The sequence below is a fragment of the Mugil cephalus genome, chromosome 7 (assembly GCF_022458985.1).
Source record: "Mugil cephalus isolate CIBA_MC_2020 chromosome 7, CIBA_Mcephalus_1.1, whole genome shotgun sequence".
Classification (NCBI taxonomy): Eukaryota; Metazoa; Chordata; class Actinopteri; order Mugiliformes; family Mugilidae; genus Mugil; species Mugil cephalus.
The window spans coordinates 13,757,139-13,782,792 of NC_061776.1; the positions used below are offsets into that span (position 1 = coordinate 13,757,139).

At 44.8% G+C, this 25,654-nt stretch overlaps 1 protein-coding gene across 3 annotated transcripts in view; it reads right to left on the reverse strand.

Annotated features, from left to right (window-relative positions):
- agap3 (ArfGAP with GTPase domain, ankyrin repeat and PH domain 3) overlaps nucleotides 1–25,654 on the reverse strand; it is a 114,713-nt gene that overhangs the window by 48,662 nt on the left and 40,397 nt on the right. The window contains exons 1-8 of one of the 3 annotated variants that reach the window (XM_047588851.1): nucleotides 23,989–24,676; nucleotides 13,806–13,864; nucleotides 11,324–11,411; nucleotides 8,135–8,220; nucleotides 5,652–5,793; nucleotides 5,012–5,146; nucleotides 1,604–1,731; nucleotides 1,173–1,328 (exon numbers count right to left, since the gene is read on the reverse strand). In XM_047588851.1, coding sequence (XP_047444807.1) covers nucleotides 1,173–1,328; nucleotides 1,604–1,731; nucleotides 5,012–5,146; nucleotides 5,652–5,793; nucleotides 8,135–8,220; nucleotides 11,324–11,411; nucleotides 13,806–13,864; nucleotides 23,989–24,109 — 915 coding nt within the window. In that variant the 5' untranslated portion in view covers nucleotides 24,110–24,676. Of the gene's footprint in view, nucleotides 1–1,172; nucleotides 1,329–1,603; nucleotides 1,732–5,011; nucleotides 5,147–5,651; nucleotides 5,794–8,134; nucleotides 8,221–11,323; nucleotides 11,412–13,805; nucleotides 13,865–20,277; nucleotides 22,467–23,988; nucleotides 24,677–25,654 lie in introns of those variants that run through there. The other 2 variants (XM_047588849.1, XM_047588850.1) reach the window with 2 other exon arrangements.

The window sequence follows — 25,654 nt, forward strand, 5'->3', positions numbered from 1 at the left end:
CTCACGTAGCCTGACCTTTGACTCATAAAGCTCATAAAGTTCTGGAGAAAAAAAAAGAAAAAAAGAAGAAGAAAATAACAGCACTAAACTCCCGAGTTTGTTGGGATTCTGAAAACGCCTGGTTGGTTTGCTTTTTTGCCGGTTTGCACCGATTTCCGTTTTTCCGCAGACCCCCCCTGAGCTTGAGGACACTCAGGTCTGGCTACGCGAGATTAGAGAAGGCTTAGCAGCAGAGAGGAAGGCTGGAGCAGGAGGGGGAAGAGAGGTGGAAAGGGAAAGGAGAGAGAGGGGGGAGCAGGCTGGGCAGAAGAAGAGGGCAAGAGGCTACAAGTAAAAGACAAGCTTAGGACAGCTAAGGAAATTAGAGTGGTTAGTGCACACATATGCTATCGGTTAGAGCAGAGGGTAAATGTGACAGGACACGGGGGTAAAGAGCAGGCAGGCAGGGGTCGGGGATACTGGCGTGGCCGTTACATCTTCAAAATCGAATGCGAGGCAGAACTGAAGTGGATTTTGGGGGGTTGGGTGAGGGGGAGGGATTTATCTAGACTCAGCAAAGTTGATGAGTGGGAAGTTTGGGCATTTCTGTGTGAAGCTGGGGGGACTGCGATATTAGCAAACGGGGCCATAGTCTGGTGGGGGTTTTCAGAATGACTTGGTGGGGTAGGAGAAGTGGCACTGGCGGCTTGCTGCTGCCAAAAGGAAAGTCACTGCAAAGAAAGGATCTAGCAAAAAATAAGAGGGGTAGGGGGAGGGAGGTCAAAGATTTAGAAAAGCGCAGGGCCCAGTTTGTTATGGGTGAGATGAGAAACTAAATCCATGTGCACTCACTACATCCAATTATTAAAGGAAAAGGACATGAAAACATGTTTTTTTTTATTATTATTATTATTATTATTATTTCCACAGTGCTTATCTTTGATATTTGCTTTTACTTTTTTGGAGCGTTTCAGGGAATGAGATATTTATTTAGTCTTTTTCTCCTTTGCCCATTGTGCCGTGTGAACAAGACGCTGTCTTTGCCTGCATCCGAGGCAGGAGAGGTGGCTTTTTTTTTGTATGCATTTCGAGCTACCTGTCTCCCTCTGGCGGAAAAAAAAAAAGTGCGCTTGGCATCGTGCCTCCTAGTAGTGTGAGTGGGTGTTGCTTTGCATCAGCTGTCGCATACTTACTGTGAAAATGTTGGAGCGGCGCTTTGACTGCTTGCGGATGGGCGTGGGTGTGTTGGAGGCGGCGATGGTCTCAATGCGCATCTCCCGCTGACTTATGCTGGGGGTGGAGGGAACGGAGGAGGAGTAGTCGCTGAACGCACCCCCACCATTGGCCGCCTGGGGAGCGAGAGAGATTAAGAGGAACCGACAGAATCAGAGGAAAGAGAGGAGGAGGAGGAGGAGGAGGGGGAGGAGGAGGAGGAGGAGGAGGGGGGAGATTGTAAAGAACAGGGAATGAAAGCAGGTCAATTTAGGATGGGCGTGATGTGGACAAGATTTCCCACACTGACGATGTTAGTAATCATCAGGAGGACAATTACATAAACCAGAGGCTTTTTACGTAACGGCACGAGGAGTGGCGTGCGGGATCAGAGAGCATATTTAGATCTCACCTGGTTAATGTGAACGGAGGGGATGGATGCAGCGGGGACCGACGAGTGGCTGGGAGAGTTGGGGAGCGATTTGCATGGGCCGATAGAGAGCTGCTGCTTTTTCCTCATGGCCACAACCTTCTGGGCAACTGGAGGAGGAAGAGGCACAGACTGATAACTACCCCGTGAAGTAATGGGACCCCACATGTAGCAGCATACAGGCATAACATTATGACCACCTTCCTAATATTGAGCAGAGGGCGTCCTGTGGTGTCAGGATGTTGTTAGTGGGGGCTTGATCAGTTTGGGATCTAGTGATTTGGAAGCTTTGTGCTGTTCATGTTTTTTTGAGTTGTTCATAAACTGTTTTTGTGTCATCACAGAGTGTCATTGCTATGGAGTGAGGGTGTCTGGGCTGTTCCAGGTGGATGGTACATGTTGAATGCCAGGTCCAAAGGTTTCCCAGCAGAACAGTGTATTGTCACAAGATCAATGTAATTCACTTCTCCCTTCCTGTGGTTTTAATGTTATGGCTGAACGTTGTATTTTCATTATTATGAATTGTGCGTCCTGGCTTTATTCCCAGAACAAAATTCTGCATAAATTACTGCTGTTATAATGTCTCTAAACAGATACAGTGTGTGGCATGAATGCACAATGTTAAATCGGTGGCGCAAGCTAAACGTTTCCTACAGCTGGAGCTTCACAATAAAAACATTTAACTGACAAAAAAGTAAGCTGACCTTTGTTATAAAGTAGTCACATCTGCATCTCGAACAAGAAGGATCAGCTACAGTGATCAGTTAGATGAAGAGCTGCAGGCGACAGGCTGAACACCTGTGTACTCTGTCATGTGTAGCCAGACTTGCACCTCCTTATAGATAAAGCTACACACTGGAACCAGACCGACCACTTAAAGCTGTGACTGGTCCAAAACCCGTTTCCTCGTGGACGTCTCTCAGCAGTCGGACAAGTACAGAAAATTCTCCCTCCTTCAGCCTCCTACACAGACTCGTCTGTCTTTTTTTTTTTGCATGGCAATGATTTCAGTAAAAGCAACAGTTGTTTCAACTCCTTCATGGGCCGCACAGTTCCAAATCCTGTTACAAAGAGAAACTCTACACGCCTGACTAGGGCTTTAGCAGCCTAACTACAGAACAATGCCGACACATGGGAGCGCCAGTCAGGAAACCAGCTCTCCTCGCTAACGTCTGCTGATGCCAAACGCCTCTAACCTGTCGTAGTAAGCCTCATTTGCTTTAAGCACCTGAAACGAGAGGTGTCGTCATATCAACCAGGAATAAAATGTGTAAGATTGACACTTTGCGTAAGTGTAACTGCTCGGCAGCTTCAATTAAAGTGTAATACTACTGTCAAATGTCAACACATTCTCTTGTAGCTTCACATTGTAAAAATGTCAGCCGCTAGCTTGATTTTCTGACCGAATATCTTCACAAAGTGCTAAAACAAAGAACTAACCCTATCTCAGGTTTCAGTATCACACATTATCTAAAGCACTTCTGGCCATTTGTTTTCCACTTAGGTAAAATAGGAACATGCTGCTTAGGCTCATCTCCTCAGACAAATAGCCTGTTTCTGAGAAATATAATCACACAAAATGCTACTTGCAATTTGTCCCCGTCATTCACTGAGCTCTACACTGTGGCGATGGCCAAGTGACACCTTTGTCACCATGTGAACAGGCTGATTTGCCGTGCAGTTAGTGCATTTAATTCACAGCAACCCTCGAGCACACGGCACACTCCGCTGGGTGGAGCGGAGCGGAGGGAAGGGGGTGTTCATGGTTGCGTGACGTGAATTAGAATTGAGGGAAAGAGAGATGATCTGAAGTTGCTTTGACAGCTGGGACCATAACGCCCAGCTGCCTACTGCAGCAGGGCAAATACGGAAAGAAGGCAGAAGTGATAGAGAGCGACTTCTGCAGACAGCCAACACCCCTTCATCTCTTTTAATTATTTCAAATTGGGCTTCAGGAAGCAATTAAGGCAGGGAGGGAAGACAACACGCCTCAGCATCAGCAGTCGATGACATGCAAAGTGAACACTGCGTTACATATTCAGATGTTTTCTGGAGGGATGACAGCCTCTCAAAGGAGCTTCATCCTCAGAGGATAATGCGCCGGAGTTGAAGCAACCAAGTTTTGCGAATAAGGATTGTGTGACGTCAAGTTATGAATTCGGGGAAAACAAGTCTGCAGCTTCGACTTCCCCATTTGTATTCAAGCCTACACCATAACTTCAGCTCCTGCAATTAATAATGACAATGGTGACAGGTATTTTTAATTGGATTGTAAAAGTGCTGAGTACCAGTCGCCTGGGATTACCAAACAAATAAAACAACTGTCATAATTATGAAGTTTTTCAGACAAATTCACACAAAATGTCGATGTGAGATGATCAAGCTAAACCGATATGAGCTAATAGGAGCTAATACGACCGAGGCTGAGCCAAAAGCTCACACTTTGAATTCTCCATTTAACCTCCTGAGATCCTGCGACCTCATATGGGGACACGTTTTAGGTCTGCTTCATTTAGAGCCGTTGTCCTCATAAGTGGACGCCTTTATCTGGCATCTAGTGGTAGCAAAGGGTCAATACACTAGTTGGTGTAAAAACATGATAGCATGATAGTGGGTATTTCAGCAAAAACTTTTTTGTATTTTTACTTTTATGGTTGAGACTCAGTTATGTCTAGTCTAGTTATGCTTATTAATGTCTCTAGTTTAAATTTAACAAATTCTATTAGTACTAAAAAGTTACAGTGTTGCTAATTAACAAGTACCCGTTTGAGGACACTGGGATTAGACGTCCCACACAAAGACGATGCTTAGTTTTTACACTACAAATAAAAGCTCGGGTCTCTGTCTTTTAAGTCAATCTCTTGTGTGGGCTCAATGCTTGTCACATTCATGAGGCAGTTTGTGAACAAGAAGACAACGGTGTGGTTCACTTAAATGTTTGAATGTTGGCCTAGCTCAGGTTGAGCTCAGGTAATAAATCCAGCCTTTAGGCCTTAAGGTGAAGGTAATTTAAAGATATCAGAAGATACAACCAAAGGCTGTAGTCAACAACTTCAAACTGGTTGTCACAGTATGTGTTAGCAAATGTATTAGAAGTTGAAAGCTGTGAGCGTTTGGGACTTATAAAACATACTGACTGGGTAACTGGGTTGGAAATGCAGCATTAACTTGTGGATATTCATGTCCAAACTGGTGAAAAGGTTTACGAAACAGTTTTCTTACGCAGCGGCAATATTAATTTTAAATATGTAACTGTAACTTCAGTATGTGTTGGTAAACAGCCCTCATGTGCTATTAAAATGACGTGCTATCACAAGAGCCATCACTATGTCAAAGCTGCACCCATTCCGTCTAACCCATTTAAAATTCCTTTTAAATGTTCCCTCTCACCGTCCTGGAAGACTCTCTCCACATTCAGGCCGTAGGTGGAGCATGTCTCATAGTACGTGCAGCGCTTCAGGTCGTTTGACAACTTTCTGGCCCGTGAGTCATCTATCACTCTGGGGTTGGCGGCACTGATTGCATCTAACAGAACAAGGGAAGACAAAACAAAAAACATTAATGAAACATTTTACGTGACAAACGAGGCTGAGCCAGTCTACATTTTTGTCACGGTCAATAATTTTTACAAAAACGATTGATTGATTCATCGTCTGCAACGGATGTCACGAAAACAAAACTAAAGCTGTGAGTAAATTACTTATATAAGGTGGACATTGATTGATTGATGGCGTGCGTTTATGTTCATTAATGTGCTTAAGTAGTTTATGGACAACAAAGGAAATGTAGTTTACTCAGACATAAATTGCTGTTGGACTTTGGCAACACAAAGAACAAGTGTTAGTTCTGGTCTTTTCATGAGGTTTGTTGACCGTAAAAAAAAAAAGCAGAATATGAATATGATAAGAGTAATCTTTTATGAGACGTTTAAAAGCACTGAACACCTCCCATAACTATAGCAACTATAGCAAAAGAAAACACAGAGTATATTAAATATATGTAATGTGCAGAGCAAATGTAGGGCAAACACCTTGTGTCCCAACGAGGACCATTGGGACCTCAGCTGTGTTCCTGTAGCTGGATAGGCGCAAGAAGTAATTGTAGACTGTCTGGAAGCTGATCTCATCCTCCAGGCTGAAGACGAAAACCACCGCATCCACCCAGGCAGCAAACTGTGGACAGAAATGAGAGTGTGTGTTGGAGCACTGTGAAATAAGACAATCGTGAAACTGAACCTTTTTGTCGTATATTTGTGTATTTTTAGATTTTCATGAATATAGTTTGCTGCTCTTAGCAATCTCAATGTATTCACTTCAGCTGTTGCAAGGCATATTGCCACTGTACTTCACATAAACGGACAGAAGGGGGCAGTGTAGCAACAGCCATCGAACACTGAATATTTTTGATGCAAGACACCAGGTGCAATGAATGATTAAACACCACTACTGAATGCAATCCGTTTTCTGCATTCCCACTGCTCTCATAATCTGGGAATCTTTGTATCTGCGGTGTCATATACATTCATAATCTCCGTTAATGATCGAGCGGTGGGAGAGAGACTTTCCTTGGGCAGAGGAAATCAATCTCAATCATCATCCATTGTAGGAAGGAGCCTAAGCAGAAGCCAGGGTAGTAGTAACAGTGGCAAACTATTCTCCTGTATTACCCTCGTCTTCATTGAGTTTTCACATTTGCCAGGACCCCCACAGGGACTGAATGGCAAATCAAGCCTCAGAGCCACAACTCCGCTCAGCCTCCTGCGAGTGGGAACGTAATGGAGGCCTTTAATTAAACCACTAATTATACCGGCAGCTGACGACTGAGCCGAACCCATTTCTATTCTCTAAGCTTACTGAGCGTAATGCAGACGTAAATCGAACCTTTTGCCAAGCCAGGCATCAGTAGGTACTAAAAGAATTGCCTGTTAAGTCCACCAGAAACATCAAATCTTGTGAATGAAGCCACCAGCCAATCTTCTTGTGTTGGGCTTTGATAGCTCAGCACTTAATTAAATTTGATCATTACACTTGAGCCTTTTCAAATCGCTTGGGAAATTTAGATGTACCAGCATTTAAAACAAAAACAAAAAACAAAAAAACATCAGTACCTTTATATTTAAAAGGAAGCAGAAGATTCACTAGGCTGCTGATTAGTTATTATATTACAATATAATCAAGTTTATTTTCTCAATGAATTATGATAAATTGGGGCCAGTGAATTAATAGTAATTTGATTCTGACCTCCGACAAATATTCACGTTGTTTTTAACTCTACTTTGATCTACAGCAACTATATAGAAGCTGTATAGGTATTTAGCTGTGTTAGCATGTTCGCTGCTAATAGATAGATAGATGAAAGTCTAGTGGCTACACCGAGATTATATGTTGCTATATGATGAAACAACACAAGTGAAAACTAAAAAGTTGAAACTTAACACTGGAATTATGAGCTTTAAAACCCAAGAGAAATACATCTCCGTACCTGTAAGTGCTAAACTACGTTAGCATGCTAGCTGCTAACTTTAACTGACTGTAAAAGGGCACATAGCAAATTGCTGATAATGCAGATAAATGCAGGTCACATTAAGAAACGTTAAGTATTTGTTTCTAACTGCCAGACTAACGCATCAAACATTCATATAGCTCAGTTTTCATCTACACCAACTCCTTAGCGAAACACATGGCTCTGTACATGCTAACTGCCCCAGCATGTTAGCATGTTAGTTGATGTTAGCTGATTTAATTGCGACAGATGTCGTCTAAAAACAGCTGGGTGCAATGCTAGTGAGAACTGTAAGTATGGGTTGTGGGTACTTGCAAACCCTTTCACATAAATGTAGTCAAGATTCTTATTTACCTATAAATATATAGTACAATTTTTGAGGTATTTCCATCTCATGCTGCTCCTCCCCCACTACACATCAGAGGATTATATCGTCCTTTCAGCTCCATAATCTTTACCAATACTGTTCAGTCCAAGTGAATGTTGACTCTGCACAACAACTTATCTTTCTTTAACAGATAACTCCATGCTATTCATGTTAATGCTCCTCCATCAATATTCAATTACTTGTAGATGTGTGCATATGCAAATATTGTTTTTTTTTTGCTTATACCATTGTATTTTATTTTCATTTTTGTTTTATTTTAACCCTTATTTAACCCTTAGTCTACGTCTAGCTTCAATAAGGATAAAATGATACAAAACACAGACAAACTATGTTAAATGGGAGGTAAGGCCCAATACAGATGATGCAGCCAGCAGCTCCATTATGCTTCATATTTCACACTATTAGGATGATTGGCTGTTGCCCCCTTGACCACAAAAAAACGATTTTGGCTCGGCTTACTCATTGATCTATTGCTGCATTTGTTAGAACGGCTGCAGAGCGCTGTCACACTGCCTCAAACAGTCCTGCAGAGACGTAATGGTCTGTCTCCAAACAGCTCCCGTCTGCGCGATGGTTTGCGGACACATCACGCAGCGTTAGGGGGAAGGGATCAACGCTCCTACCTGTAATTCTGGAGGCCCTCCTTCATCTCTGATCAGAAGCAGGTAGCTCTGTCCATCCACCACGATTTCCTTCTTGAAACGTCCACCTTAAGAAAACAGATTTATTCAGAGAAGTTAATCCAAGGTCACACTGGCAACCGATGCTGTAACTAACCACCAGGTGGAAAAAGACTGCGGACACATCATTAATCAGAGAAAAAAAGAAGAAAAAAAAAAGAAGAGCGGACCAAATGAAGCAAAATTCAATATCAGAACAGAGCTTCACAGCTGGGCCCGTCTCGTAAAAGTTGGGTGCAATGCATGTGAGTTTAAGTGCAGCTTCTCAATTTAGACCTCCTGAATGCGGTGTTGTCAGGATCATACGCCGAAGGGAAACCAGGTCTCTCTGGAGCCAATTATGTGGGCGAGAAATTGCCATTTAGCGTGTCTAATGCACAGCTGCTGGAGGGGGGAACCGGTTCAGTGGCAGTGTCGCTGCGCAGCCACAAGTCGCGGTGAGGCCCAACTTTCACCTCGCAAACATTATCACGCTGCTTATTCAGTCTGCCCCGCTTCACTGCACGAGGCTGGTCGCTTAAAAATCACTATGTTATGACAAGAAGAATCATTTAAGCAAATATGATAAAAGGGTGGAAAGTAAGCATCGAGGGATTAAAAGCAGAGTCTAATTTATTCCAAACTGGTGCACTCCGGGTCACGCTTTGTCCACAGGATAGTAGTTGGAAGCTAAAACTTAACACCTATGCAGCCTTGACTTTCTCACAGACTTTTTTTATTTTTTTATTTTATTCATATCTTTTCTAATAGAAATGCATTTTCCTTGCCGCTAGCGAAACTGGCTGCAGATAAAGAAGAGACCAATGGGAGAACGCCGCAGTAAATTAGATTTTGCATATCATTTGAAAGGTTTTGCGATCCTGCGGAGATTAAAAACATTCTAATGAGAAAGTTGCGGGGCTAGAGATGTCCCTGGGAGTGAAAACGGTGTCTTATGAATACCAAAATACGCCGGGAGCAATTTGATGAAATTGAATAATGCACAGAAATGATCGTGAAACATATCAAAAAGGAATTTATGCTGAATACGGCAGATGTCGAATTAAAGTACACCTAATACACTTGTCTGGGAATTTCAAAAGCTACGACGTTTAATTGGATCATAGAGATCATGCTGTTCCACCGACCTACTGAGAAGTACATCGCGGAGGAGGTACGAGGGCCACGGAGTAGCTGGGTCTTATAATTTTTAATAGGTCGACAATATTCCTATGTCAGCGTGTAATACATATCCACTTGAGCTATACTTCCACCCTGTTAAGTCCACTTTAGCCCGCTTGGCAAACAGGGGATTCTCCCAGCCTTTAGCAGAGGCCTGCTGGATGCTGGATGCTGGTTGTGTAACAGAGAGAGAGCGAGAAAAGATTCATGAACCACAAGTCTGCTCTTTTTTTTTTCTTTTTTTTACAGAAGTCACAGAGCTTTGGAGATTCAGACAAAAGAGCTGAGAAACTATGCGTCTGTATGTTTGATTCCAGCCTTAAAAAGCGGCAGGAAGATGAGGAGGATCTCATTATAGAGTGTGAAAGCCCGGATCAGAATGATGCGGGGAACCAAAGATGTATCAGAGTCTGTATGGAAGCTGGCAGCACGTACACACGCCACAACAGATTATGGAAAAGCTCTCAGAAACCAGCGTCTAGTAATGAAAGCGTACGGCTCGGGCAAAAACCAGCTTGAAGCGAACATTTCGGTTACGTAATCATCCACGGGGCCGTTGTCTTTATTTAGAGTCGATACGACGCAAAGAGAAAGCCGGGGCTGTGAATAAATGAGACAGACCAGCTATTTTTTATTTTTATTTTTTTTGCTGGCACGACGGGAACGGATTACTCGAATCTGCGCTCGAGTCGAGCCTCGCGTAAAAACAGACGTTTTATAACCTCGCACGTAGTCTACTGAGAGACGGTGAGCTGGTAGGCATGGTTAACACGCAGTGAGCATACTCTCCTTACACGGCGGCTCAGACCTTGACACAGAGCCACAATCCAACGGAGCTCCATCCGGTGTTGCCATAGCAACACACCCCAGTACCTTTTTTCAGATATCATAGCGAAAGCCCAGGAACAAAACAGCGAAGGAACAGCCACAGCTGAAACCTTCCTCTGCCGGGGCGATGCTTGTGCAGTGTGAATACTCGACGTGGAGCGAAGCCAGCGTTAGAGCACGTATGATACTAAGAGAGCTCGAGCAGCTGCTGCTCTCGAGGCAGGTACGTCGTATCGCGGCAACCAGCAACGGAGTCGAGGCAGAAATGTCTGAACCGACGCGTTTTCCTTGATTACAGCAACATCCCTCATTCTGTTTTTTTTTTTTTTTTTTTTTTTTCCCAGCATTTCCACCACTGATTTCTCAAGGACTAATTAAGCTATGAGGATTTTTCTCCCTCGGTGCTGCAAAATGCCAAAAACTAATTATGCGCTTCATGTCTCATCCTCACTATAATTACACAAGAATGAAACACTGCAAACCCCTCAAAGATCAGCGCGTTGACGCTGGGTTTACCAACACCCTTTTCACGCCAGAAGGGGGCATTCTTGTTGATGAATTGAAAATCCTAATTCAAATCAAAGGGAGTGCAATGCAATGATAAGGGGTCGTTTTTTTTTTGTAGATTGGAATTTAGTTTTATCTTCAAATGTTATATTCACTGGAAATGTTGCGCTTTGAAACTTTACAGAGGGAGAACAAAGGAAATTTATAAACTAAGTCAATTATTAATTTTGGCCACTAGACGCCCGACAAAATCCAAGACCAAACATTTAAATGCGAACTAATTAGAAAAATACTCTCGCAAGCAGCAAACAAACTAGCACCATGTCTCATGTAAATATCCTAATGCGCTGGTATTAGATTAATATGGTTATCCGTCTGCACAATGTAGTAATGCCTGCCAACGTGCTCGACTTTCTTCTGGAGGATAACAAAGGACAGCTAATTTACCAGCCGGCGGCTTCCTGTGTAATGTTTTTTGAAAACATGGGTTCACCTAATCTGTGAGGGAGCGACAACACAAGGTCGTCTACAGCACACACTGTAGCATGAAGCTGTGAACGTGCATATGCTACATTAATCTGCACGGATGTGCTTGCAGTCACCTCCTGACCCGCTCCTCCTTCTGCGGACTCTTACCTTCAGGAGACTCCTCCTGCACATATGTGCCTGTCAAGTACCGATGCACCAGGGCGGACTTCCCACTGGACAGGTTTCCCACAATGCCCTGCAAGGCGAAGAGCATATATTGGGGTTAGCACTGACATGATGCGTCACTTTAACAGAACGTGGTGACCTGAGTCGTCAAAAAAAAAAAAATAAAATCCATCACAAGGTGGTTTTACTTCTGTAATTCTGAGGCTTTCAGTCTGTCTCGTGTTGACTTCAAGGCCAAATACGAACCTTTAAACTCAGTAATAATAACTTGTAATCCCCATTACCTACAAACTGTTCCTGTCTGACAACAAAACTTTGGCCTATAATATCAGATAAGAAACAATTTCTTTATGTCTTTCAAAAAGTTTCTGTTTGGCTGCCTAGCATCAAATCCCGCCTTCACCGAGTTTCCTTGAATGCAACACTGGCTGCACAGCTGTCATTATAATTCCTGCCCGCTGCAGCATTACCACAAGAGTTAGACGTATAAACCAATGACAGACATTTTTAGGAATATTAGTTCATCGTAATACATACGCTTATGCAGGCATATATACTCAGGCTTCAGGCGATGGGTACTCGAGCACAGCATGATGGCATTTTATACTACAACAATAACAATACGAAAGAGTCTAAATCATATTAATTTCTGTAGATAGAAAAAGGTCTCGGTCGAATTAACAGCAACGTTGTTCCCACGTTCAGAGATGCTAAAGGAAGGCTGTGTGTGTCTAAAAATCAATGTTGAAATATTAGTATTTGCCTCAAGTATACAAGATTGATCAGGCTGTAGTTACCACAGACACTGACGAAGCTTTAACACGAAACAGAGAGGTGACTCAGCCTCCACAGAGACTGCTTTCGCTTCTCTGGAAGAAGATTTTGGCTGCAACCAACTGCTGCCTGGAGGGCAGAAGATCAAACTTTTGGTGCACCTTTACGAACGTGCACTACACCGGCCTGAGAGCAATATCCCTTCTCCCTGACGTCTAGACCAGAGCTGACTGCAGCACCTTCGGGGTTGATGCATGATGGAGGGTGGGCTGATGATGCCAGCATGTCTGGGAAGAACAAAGGCCGCAACATGCCTCATCCCCTCCCTCTCCTCCTACTCCGCCTCTACACACTATCGCCTTCTTCTCCTTCAGATCATTAGTGGGTGTGAAGTCAGGTATGGTTCTAATTATAGGGAAGTCTGAAACACAGGAGAGGAGCTCTGTTTAAGGCCTTTCCCAGCCCACCCTCTCTATAATGATATATATGTATATATATATATACATATATATAGATCATCAGGCACCTCGGTAGACTAAAGTATGAATAAGCTTTGAGTTAGCAAAAGTTGTAGACCGTGTGCTCTGAAAGCAATGAGTCAACAAAAATCGGACTTTGAACGTAGCCCAGATCCGGCGTTCCTGCTGTTTTAACCGTTTTCGGCTTTGTGACCTGCTGGTACACAGGCCTCATGAAATCAAAACGCCGTATCAGCACTAATCCGCCACAAAAACCTTCGCTCTTCTCTGTAGCCGTTTGGCTCCGAGCAGGGGGATCAAAGGATGTCGTGGAAAATAAAGTCAGACCACAGATAAGTCATCATCACAAACTAAAAATACAGTGTTTTGGAGGTTTTGGGTCATTTCAGTTAATCTGCAGAAATCGGTTTGACCTCAGCTCCTTTCATTGTTATGGCAGAATAAAGAAGAGGAAGAAGAAGCAGATTTTTGTTGTTACACTGAGCAGAGACGACTACTTTTTTTTTTTACAATGACCTTGTTGCCAAGCAGCAGCTGTTGGAAAGTTTCAGGCAGAAAAGATCGCTATTTCGCGTTACTGACTTCAGTCTTTCCTGGGTCCATTTAGCAAACCCCTGTGTGGAAGCTGCCAATTAACACGTTGGAAACATAAAAAGAACAGACGCATTTACACCGTGTGAAGCAAATAAAAGCTAGTTGGTCTTTGAGCTCAATGTGAATCCCCCCCACTTATTCATTTCATTGAAGTTTTCCCTTCTGCAAGGTGCCACAACAATGAATTAACCTAAGAGGGAAATATTATGTCCGCTGAAGCTTTTCAAGGCTTCTAGCCTTTATGAGTGGAAGGCATTAGCTCATGTAAGGCCGCTAGTTGTGCACTTGGCAGCGGCTGCGTGTTGTGTGCGCTTCACTGCCGGGTGGGATCCGACCCAGGATGTGTCACCGGTCTAGCCCAAAACTGTCACTCATCTCGAGTCCTGCTGCAAGCCACCCTGCATCTCCATGCCAACGCATCTCATTAAAAATCACCTACTACGTGCCAGGGAAAAAGTCCAGCCAGTTCCTCAAATGCTCCCTCTCATGTGAAATGCAAAACCAGTGTTACACGGACAGAACATGCTTTCCCACTGACATTTAAATCTATCGGGCGAGATGGAGGCTCGGGAACCAGCAGCGAGACTGTGAGAAATAAAAAAAAAAAAGTTACTCACCACTTTCAGCTCTGGCACTGACCGACTCAATGTCCATTCCTGGCTGTTGACGAAAGAGTCTGGAAAGACAAATAAATAAATAATTAGCACTGTAACGTGATCTGTTTCATAATCCATTTGACCCCAGCTATGGATAGATAATATGACATTAAGAGTATTTTCAACTGCATGATGACATTAGAGCTGCAGATTACAGGCTGTTTATGGAGTCAGCAATATATTTTATTGCCACAGGATAGATATGACGACGCTTATCTATAGTCAGGTCGAGTACATTTAACCTACTCAGCGATCAATTACGTTTCACATTTAACTACGAGCGGGATTGTGTCACAGGTTTATTCAGGAATTTTTTTGTTTTACGGATGTGAAAGTAGAAGATATCAACTTTGACCCTTGTCTGGGCAGCAGCCCCTTATTCTACAACTGTTTTTTTTTTTTGCACTTTATCAGTTAAGAAGTTAAAACACATTAAAGCTGCAATGACTATTAGAATTGTAATTAGAAAACCTTTATTTGTCCAATGGGGTAATTGCAGTATATATAATATATAATAATAGTGTTGGCAAGTGTTGACATATATTCAAAACGTACTGAATTGCAATGAAAAGTAATTGAATTACAACAAAAAGGATTGAGTTCATTGTTCAATAGATAATTCATAGTTATTTTTGGTAATTAATTCATAAAAAAACACATTAAAATACAGTACGACCGTGTAAAATAGAAACATTGTATCAATTTAGTCCTGTGCTGTCATGAATAGACTGTATATTTGGGTCAACTTTGTGCGCTCGTGACACATTCCATTACCTGAGATAAATGTGCACATTAATAAATTAGTCGCGGGCCTGAAACTGATTAAAAAACAAAAAAAAAAAACAACAGATCAATTTTTCACCCCCCCCCCCCCCCCCCCCCCGACTAATTGGTTCAGCCTAATTTTCTATTATTTTTTTTCATTAACCACACCAGAAAAAAAAAAATAATAATTGCGAAACACCTCCTGTTTCTGTGCGCTCTATGAAGCCATTTCAATATAAGGTTTCAACACAGCGCAATCTCAGCAAATGGATTTAGCTAATCTAGTTTAAAAGCCGACTATTATCGGGTTCATTGCTCGGATTTCCAGTGACATTTGGAGATTTTGTCTTGATAACAGCGCTTTGAAAAGGGCCAGTGGGGGGAAAAAAAGAGCACTAAAAAGAACAATACAAAGCCTTCAGAACCAAAAACACACACACACACACACCACAACTCCACAAGCTGTGCCGTTTCCCACAGAGATGGAGTACACGACTATGTGTCATAACAGCTATTAGAACAAAGACCACCTTCCTGTTTTGGATTGTGGCTTTCTCACCATCTGAGCCCCCCCAAGAAGAAACTATCGCTAACACAGGAGTGCACACGCCAACATGGTGACCCCCTTCTCCACATGGGTAAACCATAACAATTAAAATATTCACACACTACCACTGAACTAAATCCGCTTGCTGCACGTATAGTGATCTCCCTTTGTACTGCAGGCGACGCTAATATGAGGCGAATAACAGCACAAACAGTAAGGTAACCCCAGCTGATATATTGTTTCTATTCCCTCTCCAAAATATATGTGCTAAAAGCTTGGGTGACTCGTAGCCAAAAAGCCGTGAGCCAAACATTCCTTTACCTACTACTACTACTACAATTAGGGTAAAAACAAACAACAAAAAACCTGCTAAAATGTTTACTTATTTCCGACCCCCATTTACAAAGAGCACGCTCACGCTGGCCTCTGTGTCTCGCTTGTTGTGGGAGAGGAGGGAACAGCGGGGCCTTTCAGCGAGCATTGTGTGGAGACGAGTAGTCTTTAAACAGCACGCCTCCCGTAAAGCCCTCTCAGTGTGGGTTTGACATGTCGGAACACGAGCGGAGACATCCTTCTGCCTCGGTTTTAAAGTGCAGGAAACTCGATACAGGTCGCACCGTCTTCTCCAGGGACCTCTTCAACCGCGTTACGAATCGCATCTGCTCCGTGTACTTTGCGGCGACGCAAACGCGCGTGCAACATTCGTGTTGTGTTGCTCCTCGCGTAATTGGGGGGTTGATTAAAGGTAACAGTCACAAGTAGCAATTATACAAACACATTGCGCAGTGCTGGGCTTTACCACTTGAAACTGTAACGTAGAATCAGTGACCGACCGGCGTTTTGGGAGAAAAATGAAATCAGCGAAATGTTTTTCCCCGCATTGGCCTGGTCCACGTGGTCGGATGCTCAGCGAGGGCAGCGTTCAAACAAAGGCCAGGGCACCGATAACCATGCATGGCAATTAAGTGTCATCAAAGGCCAACACAGAAACGGGGCGACAGGCGCTGCATCTCATCGGAACAGCACATTCCTTTGTTGTTTTGGCCAGAACAAAACCACTTGTTCTGCTTGTCCGAGCCCGACGCTGAAGAAGTAAGAGAAATTTAAGATGTAGTAACACGCGTGTGATATATAGTACAACCGGTCTGGTCCCTTCCTAAAAGAAGCAGCCCTAATTGAATCCATGTGTGATGCCATTACGTCACTCTTCAAATATGAGCATCCCCGCATTACCGTGTCCCAGAAAGCCTATGGAAACGCGGAGCCGCAGCATGTGTGATGCTATAACAGAGGACAGCAGTGTCTTTGTCTCCCGTGTTGGAAAACTGTGCCGTCAGCTTGTTTGTCAGGATTTTCACTTCACTGCTCGTGTCTGCTCAGATAAAAATGACCATCCAGTCGGAGGCTGGCGAGGCACAATCCTCACAGAATCTGTTCGTTTCACGACGACGCGTTTCGTTAAAGTCGCTCGCGGGGAGCAAGCCCGAGTGTGCACGCATAAACATAAACACATTTTTACGTGCAGGGAATGTGAAGTGGTTTTTGGAATGAGAGGGGACAACCTTGAGGTCGAAACTTCCACTTGAGGTCTGACTGACTTTCCAGCCGTGCTTTCCCACTGTCATAAATTACAGAGTGAGAATTTAGCTAGCAATTACTATTTCTACTCCAAAGATTCGCCAACCCCACGGCCAACATTCCTTGTCTGGTAACTTTTAACATGCAGGTCTTGACTAAACGGCCCTTTAGCATCTTTACAGAGAAAACAACCCATTAAGTGCTTTTATTACTGGTGCACTAAGCTCCCAAACACCAGCCAGTTCATTCTATCAAACAGAGGAAAGCGACAAACACAATCGGCAGAGAGCAAGGTAGAAATCTTTATGCCGTGCCCCTACTTAAGGCTCTTAAAGCTTCGTGTTGTTTCCAGACAGGCATTGATCGCCTTCCCTGGAAATAAATTGGACACCCTGACTCAAACGGGATTTTTAAATGAGATTTGCAAAATGGGTTTTTGTCTTTCTCGTCTTAAATCGCCGAGGTCGCCTCACTCAATTTGTTAGGGGAACGGAGGAACGTGTCAGAGGTTATCTTGCGAAACTCTTGGAAGGCTTTCACATGTCCTGCGACTGTTGGACAAACTACCCTTGTTGTTTGTGTATCCGCACCGGAGAACAAGCGCAGCTCCCGAGCTTGGTTTAAAAATCCCCACGAGGCATCTACCGAGAGAGCCTTCGCTGTAGCGGGGGTACGCCAGTGTAATCAGGTATGTAAGGATCGTTCTATAATTGCGGTGCTCAAAGCGGTAATCGGTGGCGAGTTAGGGGTGTTGTGTTTCTCCGTGCACTTCAAAACAATGGGGATTGACCTGAGCAGCTCACACTGAACAATAGTTACTTTTACTGAAGTCACTGCAAAACGAAAGAAACAGTGTCTGAGAAAGTACAGCCAAGGGCCTGTTTCTTCTAGAGACGTGGAAGTTGTCTACATTGCTGCAACTTATCGATCCACTTCTGGGGAGGTACGTAAGACTACGTCATAGCTTTGGACAGTGTAGATCTGACACAGAAGGACACATCTGGCTTTTTGTTTAAGCTTCTACATCAGCTTGGTATTTTTAACAGTAAAAGCAGAAACTTTAAGTGGTGTTGAAGTGAGAGTATGAACAATGGTGATATTATAAGCAGCCCTTAACGTTAGCTTTAAAAAAACTGGAAGAGCTTCGTCGGCTAGGCTTTACTGAAGCTATATGTCGTGCAAAACTAAGTGACAGCGCTATGCCGACCGACTGCAAGCTGTTACATCACTTCAGGGTTCCTATTGGTAATGTGAATACCAGATATGCAGTTCTCTGGAAAGCTCCCTAGTGGGTAGTTAACCTCAGACAGTTGCCAGAACAGTGTGTTAGTTTGTTGTTGTGAAAACCATGCAAAAACAGCAGGAGGACGAAAAATGAATGAAAAATCAGTAAAAGTCAAAGAAGACCTACGAATTACTGGGCCCACCCTATACTTTAAGGTGAGAGTTTATAGACTTGTTGGTGAAACTGGTTCCACAACAGCAGAAGGCAGCTCTGCTACAAAATGTACTCAAGCCGAGACACGGGGTGACAGGAGGAGCCATAATACAGGTTTTATTCGGTTATTAACAGATTTCCCTTCCGCTCCTGACCAGACTGTGTATGACTCAGAGATTCTTCAATAGTCTACCCACGTGTCCCGCAGCAGGTGAGAGGGCATCCTCATAGCTCTACTGTTTGTCCAACTTTCTTGGAAAGTGCCCGTTTACCTTGAGCATGACTGCCCGTTGGGACTGAAGGCTCACCCACCTCCGCCGATATGAGCCACATAAACAGATGCAGCTTTTAAATGATTCTTCTGTATATGTGCAGACAGACGGATTCCTAAGTAGCAAGGTAAAGCTGATACGGGAAACACTGTTGGCAGGTATTTACAGGAAGGCGGCATCGAAAGAGAAAGAGTGGAAAAGAAGTACAGGGATTTCCATCCGTTCGCGTCAGATTGAAGATAAAGGAGCGTGTGTCATACATAAGGGGAATTTTCATCAAATTGTTAAAAAAGCAAGTCAAGGCGAGTCCCAATGCATATGCAACACTGACGATTCTTTGCCTGTTGCGTACATTGGCATGCTCAAACCTAGTCAAGAGTTCTATCCGCTGTCCCATTCCCAGTATTTCTACCATAACTAAATATATGTGCACTGCGAGCCTCTCCTCCAGCCTAAAGACCCCCGGTGAGCTCACATCTCAGCACACGGTTCACTGATTCACTCCAGGGTCGACAGGGTTGCTTTGTTCAACCACAGGTGGGGGTGGGGACACCTCAAACTCCTCACCCAGATAACCCCCCCCCCCCCCCCCCCCCCCAAACCTGGCCCACGCGCTTGAGAACAGCTTTTAGTGTGTGTTTAGCTGGTGAAAAGACCTCAGCTTTCTGGATTTAATTTAAGAACAAACACTTAAGACAGGTAGCGACAGGCGCAGAGTCCCGCCCAGGGCATTGAACACCTAGCCTCGCTGATCGGCACACCTACATTCCTGCAGCCTGACTGACAACCTCCACAGTGGAATAAATGGACAAACAGCGCTTGACGCACCACCACAAAAGGAATAGGTATCCTTAGTAACGGGTCACACGAGAACACAAATAAATGAGAGATCAACCATAATGCCCCTTTGTGAGCTTCATCTAGCATTAAAGAAATAAAATATCTGCTTCTCTTTGACTTAATGAGAATGAGAAACGGGAAACGCGCGACCCGGCATGGCTAGAGGTCATTAAGTTGTCACAGACAGCTAATTAGGTCTCCGTGAGAAGGTGTGAAATTGGAGCTTGACGCACAAAACGTAGCAAATCACAGCCATTAATTCAGATAGTTACAAATATTTGCCTCTCCCTGACTGCTCTTCCAGGCAACTGGACAAACACACTCCAGTGTCAGAGCTAACCTTTAAACACAGTGCTTAAGTCTCTTTCTGCTCTTCCCATCATTAAAGCACGTAAGCCCTCTTAATTTAGCCCTGCTAGACTGCCAAACGCATCCCTCTTACAGCCACTAACCGCTTTAACGCTGCTTCTTTAAGCTGCGCCTGTGTGCGGCCGACCGTCGGCGTTATCAAGACTGCGGCTAGCTCGGAGGCAGCGCCGGGACTGCGTTACACCACATTTGCCCCACTTTTAAAACAAGCCATTAGAAGTGTGTCCTTATCGCTCAGTGGTGATTTCGGTTTACTGTACTCACCTACTCATTTACTAAACTTCAGAAACCTTATATAAGGCAGGGTAATTGCTGCGTAAGTGCATACAAACAGGAGGCTCACACATGAAAAACACTGGAGAAATAAAGTTCTCAAAATAGAAATTCCAAAAGGACCCGCTGGAACCAGGCGTTTTTGAATGGCATCCAAGCTCACTATTCCCCACATGGTTTTAATTTCCCTGTGCCTCTGAAAGAAAAAAAAGAAAAGAAAAGAAAGAAAAAAAGAAAAGAAAAAAGTCGACTCCTGCGTTTCTCTTGAGCTGTAACTTTCTGTGCAGTAAGTGAGGGGCTATAAATGAGAACTGAGAGGACAAATAAATTCAGCAATCTTGCAGGTCTTACCTTGACCTTTGTGGGAGTCAATGCCTGCCAGAGTATCTATGGTGACTGGCTGTGACTTATTATTCCCCGTCTGGGGATATTGGCCACTACTGTCTTTGCTCTGGGGCGGCTGGGATTCACATTTGCCATTGAATGGCTGCTCTTTCCTCCTGAAACGGTTCACTATGAGCTGCCATAAGCTTGGTTCTTCCTCAACTGGCCTGGAAGACAGTTTTGTTGGACAGACGGGTACCTCCATTACCTTGACCTTTCCCATGCTGTGGTAATGAATGTACTGCATGCCCCCATCTTCTGTCTGCTCACTGGAAGTTGGAAGTGTTCTTCCTGTGAGGTAAGAGAAAGGTCGTGGAGGCATTGTTGCCTCCTCAGATGTACTTTCACACTCCTTAGAGTCTTCCCCAGACCCTAGATTAACCTTGTCCCGTGGCCGATTCCTCCTGACCCGCAGACTGAAGCTCCGCCTTAAAGAACTTAGCGTATTTTTTGGAGCATCAGACTTGCTGAGTTTAGGAGGACTCTTCGCGTCCTTGTCACCGTCCTTCTCCTTGCCAGTGTCTTTAGGTCCCTTTCCGAACAGCCGCCAACGGAAGTTTCCTTTGAGAAAGCCCCCTCCATCGCCCCCTGAGTGGTTGCAGCTTCTCTGGCTTTCTGTCTCGTCATCAGAGCCCCTCTTTCGCAGCTCCAGCACTGTCATGCTGACAGGCCTGGGCTTTGAGCTCCTCTGGAGGCCCCTGAGGGCCACCTCTGCAGGGGCTGGTGGCCGCGGAGCCACGGCAGAACTGAGGCCATCCACCGCTCTCAACTCGGCCTTCCTGCTCCTGTATTGCTGGTTGTTTTCCAAAACGCCTGTCCTTTTAAAGGACTGCTGGGTCTGGGGCTCTGACGGAGCTGTGCCTGGGCCTGCCAGCATGCAAACACTCCTGGGCCTCCGCAGCCGCCTTTCTTGTTCAGGTTGAGTATCTCCTTCTTGCTTGACTGGGTCGCCATACATGCTCATCGCTCTCCTGCCCGGCTGGGCTTCATCTTGACGCGACCTTCGTAGCACAGCCCGAGGCAGAGAGCTATGTCCTGTAAGAGTGCCATGATCCCCGGTGAGAAGCCCTTTAGCGTGGACGGTGGCAGAGCATAGCGTCGAGCTCCGAATGCGCCGCTCCTGGGAGCCTGTTGGCTCCACCACGTCTCTGTCGTGTAGTGAAGAGTTTCCTAAGCACTTGGAGGGTTGTTTCACAAACCTGTCAGTCTTCATTTTCCCCTCCACCTCCTCCAGCTCCTCCTCATTCTCCTCCACAACTACCTCCTCTCTTCGCCTTCCAGCCCTACCCGTGCGGCTCAGGGAGGGCCACCTGTCGAGCTCCTGTCGTGCCCTGCCCAGCCTGGGGCTGTTATCCATTGGCACTAGACTAATTATCGCTCCCTTCGACTGGCACTTCTCCACCAGGGTGCGGGTGACCCGGCCCATTCCCTGCTCCGACACGGATACATCCCCCTGCGTGTCTTTCAGGACCACAGAGACCTGGTAAAGCGGCGTCTCCTGCTGCTGCTGGTCGACAGCTGTGCTCCTAGGGGTCGCATCCACGGTCCCACTGCTGAGGAATAACATCGCACTTCACTCCAATTGATTCATCCTCGTCCGCTCACGAAAAAACAAGCGTGCGGCGCAGGCCACTGCTCACATTCTGCCCGGGAGTCGAGAGTCAGCTCATAAAGTCCTGCATCTGAGGACTAAATTCCTGTGCCAGGCATAATCCTTCACCTCTGACATGAGAAAAAAAAGACTTCAAACAAGTTAGCGCAAAGCCTCGCTGCCACCTGCATCCCCTGGCTCCTTTACTCAGAGAACTCAGACGCACACAGAGATGGTAGCTGCTCTTGCTCCACACTGTTACACATGTCCTGTGTCGAGCAGATGCACAAAAGAAAAACAGGTTCACCACTGCCTACTTTGCAACAAAGGCCTATCTGTAATACATACAAAAGTTACAAAAATGAATCATCCTTCCTCTTTGGCAAAGTTGCGAGCCGTGAGCAATCCTTGTTGTTGGCGGCGCAGACAAACCCCTTAATCTCTGAGCTCTTGCCATGCAGAGCATGAGGGAGTGTATGTGTGTGTTTGAACTTTCAGCTGCCTTCCAACCCCCGGACACATGGAAAACAAGGAACGGATCCCAGGGGCATTAAGCACGCCCTCCTGGTTTCTCCAGAGCCGCCAGTAGCCCAGAGAGACGTAAACAGACCGAGAGGAACATGAGTTCGAGAGAGGACTGGGCTGATTACACACTGCTATAATCAGACTACAATCCACAACAAACAGCCTTGAAAGGACGCTTTGTGTTCTTCTGACCCACTGCAAAACCCATAAAGGAGGATACTTTGTCATGTCTACTAGTGGAGGAGTTAACAATGTAAAAATCCACCGGACAAGTTGAGGGCTGACCTACATATAACCACCTAAACATGCGTCTTTTCTAGAGGTATCTAGCATACGTATACATGCCGCGATGACTGTACTTCTAACATAAAATGCAACAAACGCACCATAACCCGTGTTAGTGACATGGAGCATGCATACAACCACACACACACACCGCACTTCCAGTGGCTCCCTCTATAACCCACACTCAGAGGTTGAGCATAAGCTTAATTGCATGATTGGCTGACAGCTATTTATGGCGAGGAAATCGTTCTCCTTTTTAAAGTGCCGATGGTAAAAAAAAGAAAAAAAATGGTACATTGGACATTATGTAAAACAGCATTCGTTGCGTGTCAACATAATTACACATTCACTGCGGAGGCATCTAACCCCATTGAGAAAATTTGCAAATGGAGTTGCTGGGAGTTCTAGCATCAGATGAAATGTTGAGAATGAAGACTCTCAACATTTCTTGTTTCGCGTCTCCATGAGGCTTCTGTGAGTTCATGTTGAAGACATTGTACTACATGTGTAACTGAATCCAGCCAGATTTTACCTGCACAGCTCTGCAGCAGTCTAGTTAAGAGTGGTTAGGGCTGGGACAGTGCACCCTGGTGGTCAGTGAGAGGAAAATGATATCAGTGCAGAAAACTGGGGTAAATGTTCACTGTGGATATATCAGTATAATCGTTAGAAAAAGAACAAGCCTCTCTGTAGTTGGAGATTAAAGCGAAATCTCCCCTTACATGATTTCCCATAAAAAACTGTGCAAAGGTGACTGAGTTAGCGTTACTGCTTGTGAAGAATTTCGGGATAAAACAGAAAATAGGACCATTTTGTAAATCCATCTTTGAGTGAAATCCAGTGTCTGCAGCTGAAATGCAGCTGTGAATTCACAAATAGTTCATTAAAAAACTTTTTGATAAAAACACTTTAAATGCTGGAAAGATGGATCATTTAATGTACCTGAAGGAAAAAAAAAATGTACCCCGAAATGACATCGTTTCGAGCTCTTTAAATAAAGGCTTTGCAACTTAATGCCGTCTACAAAATGTGTGAGCACACTCCAATATTTCCCTTTGTGTTCTTATCAGCAGACTCAGCGGTTTTGAAAAGAATGAAAGAATGAAAAGCAAGAAATATCTTAGGTATTGTTCCAGGAAACGTTTTCAGCACGCACTGTAATCACAGACACACACACACACACACACACACACACACACACACACACACACCTATCAGGGAGATCTTCTTACGTGATCCCATGTTAAGCAGTCAGAGCCCACAGCTCAGCTTTTTACCTTCGTCTATGAAGTTTGGGTTTGAGATCATTTGGGTCTCATCTTGAAGTAAGCGGTCCTCCTCGCTCCACTGCATCGGGTGGTTTCGAGTTCCCCTGCGACTCCCGAAGCACAGCAGCATGTTCTCTACCTATAACCTCGATGGGGTCTTCGCTGTGACTCACAATATATCCGTTAAGAAGGAAACATCCAGGTGTCTAAATGACATATCATGTGTCAGTCCATTGTTGGTCATCTTTACGCTCCTGCCTGCCCCTCCAGGGTTTCATCCTCTGTCACAACCTCCTTGCAGCTCACTCCTCAACTCCAGCATGTCCGTCGCCTTTGTGTCGTGCCCTCGACGCAGACTCGATAATGTGGTTACCAGCAGAAGCCCGAGTGGTTACTGGACAGTCTGAGGATGTGGCCCAGAGGGAGGCCGCACGCTGAGGTTCACTTGGAGTCGCTTCCTCCCGGTAATTCGTAATGCAGGTGTTGCTTCGCAGGGTCCAACACAAAATAGGATTAAAAGCTAATCCACTACGCCTGTTGTCTTTGTTGCGAGCCTGTCCGGAGGAAACCTGCGCTGTGGGTAAATCCTGGGATTTCCAAGTGCTGAACAGGTAACAGAGCCTCTCTTGTGTCCCCCTCTCTGCCTTCCTCTGTCCCACAGCTACATGTTTCTCCCTCCTGTAACCGTATCTCTGAGGCAGCCGGGGAGAAAAAAAAAACGTCTCAGAAAAACTGGATGAACGTGTTATGAGGTTTGTGAATTACCCCCACGCCGCGGTATCTCACTGTGTGTACATATCTGCCAAATCGTGAGCGGATGTCACACTGTGTGTGTTGGCTATTTATCACATCTGTGTGCGTCACTGTGACAGACACGAGGCTGCTATTGTTTTGCCGGCATGGCTCTGACCCGACTTTTTAAGAACACAAAGGAAATTCCTGGCGCGTTTTAACCAGCGTCTTGTCATATTTGCAGTCACAGACGGCTCTATAAGCAGTGCACCTTTGTCAGTAAATGAAACCGAATCTGAAATGGATTTTGTTCAATATTATTTTTCTACGACTCCAGAAACACATTACACTACTCTATGTGCATCACATAGCGAGTCCTGATTCAGACTCATTGACTTACATCCTGAGTGACTGGACCAGCAAAGTAACCAGCTTTGAGTACATGAAACACACTGTTTGCTGTGTGTCCACCATGACGTGGGGACATGACACAAATTTAAAAACATAATGAGCTGTGAAGTATATACACCGATCAGGCTTAACGTTATGACCGTCTTCCTAATATTGTGTAGGTTTCTCTTTCGCCTCCAATACAGTTGTGCCTCATCAGAGAATGTACATGGGCCTCCTGAGGGTGTCCTGGACAGGATGTTGTTAATGGGGGTCCTTTGGGTCCTATAGGTTGAGGGGAGGGGCCTCTGCGGATCAGGCTTGTTCCAGTGCATCCCACGGATACTTGATGAGTTTGGGATCTAGTGAATTTGGAGGCCAGGTCAACACCTTGTGCTGTTCTTCATGTTTTTTTGTTGTTTTTTTGGTTGTTCCTAGAGTTGGTCCTTTTTTGTGCGTCTGTGTCAGGCTGCATCCTGTTGGGGATGGCTGCTGCCATCAAGCAGTGTCATCATTACTATCGGGTGTCTCAGTAACATCCACACGAATGCCA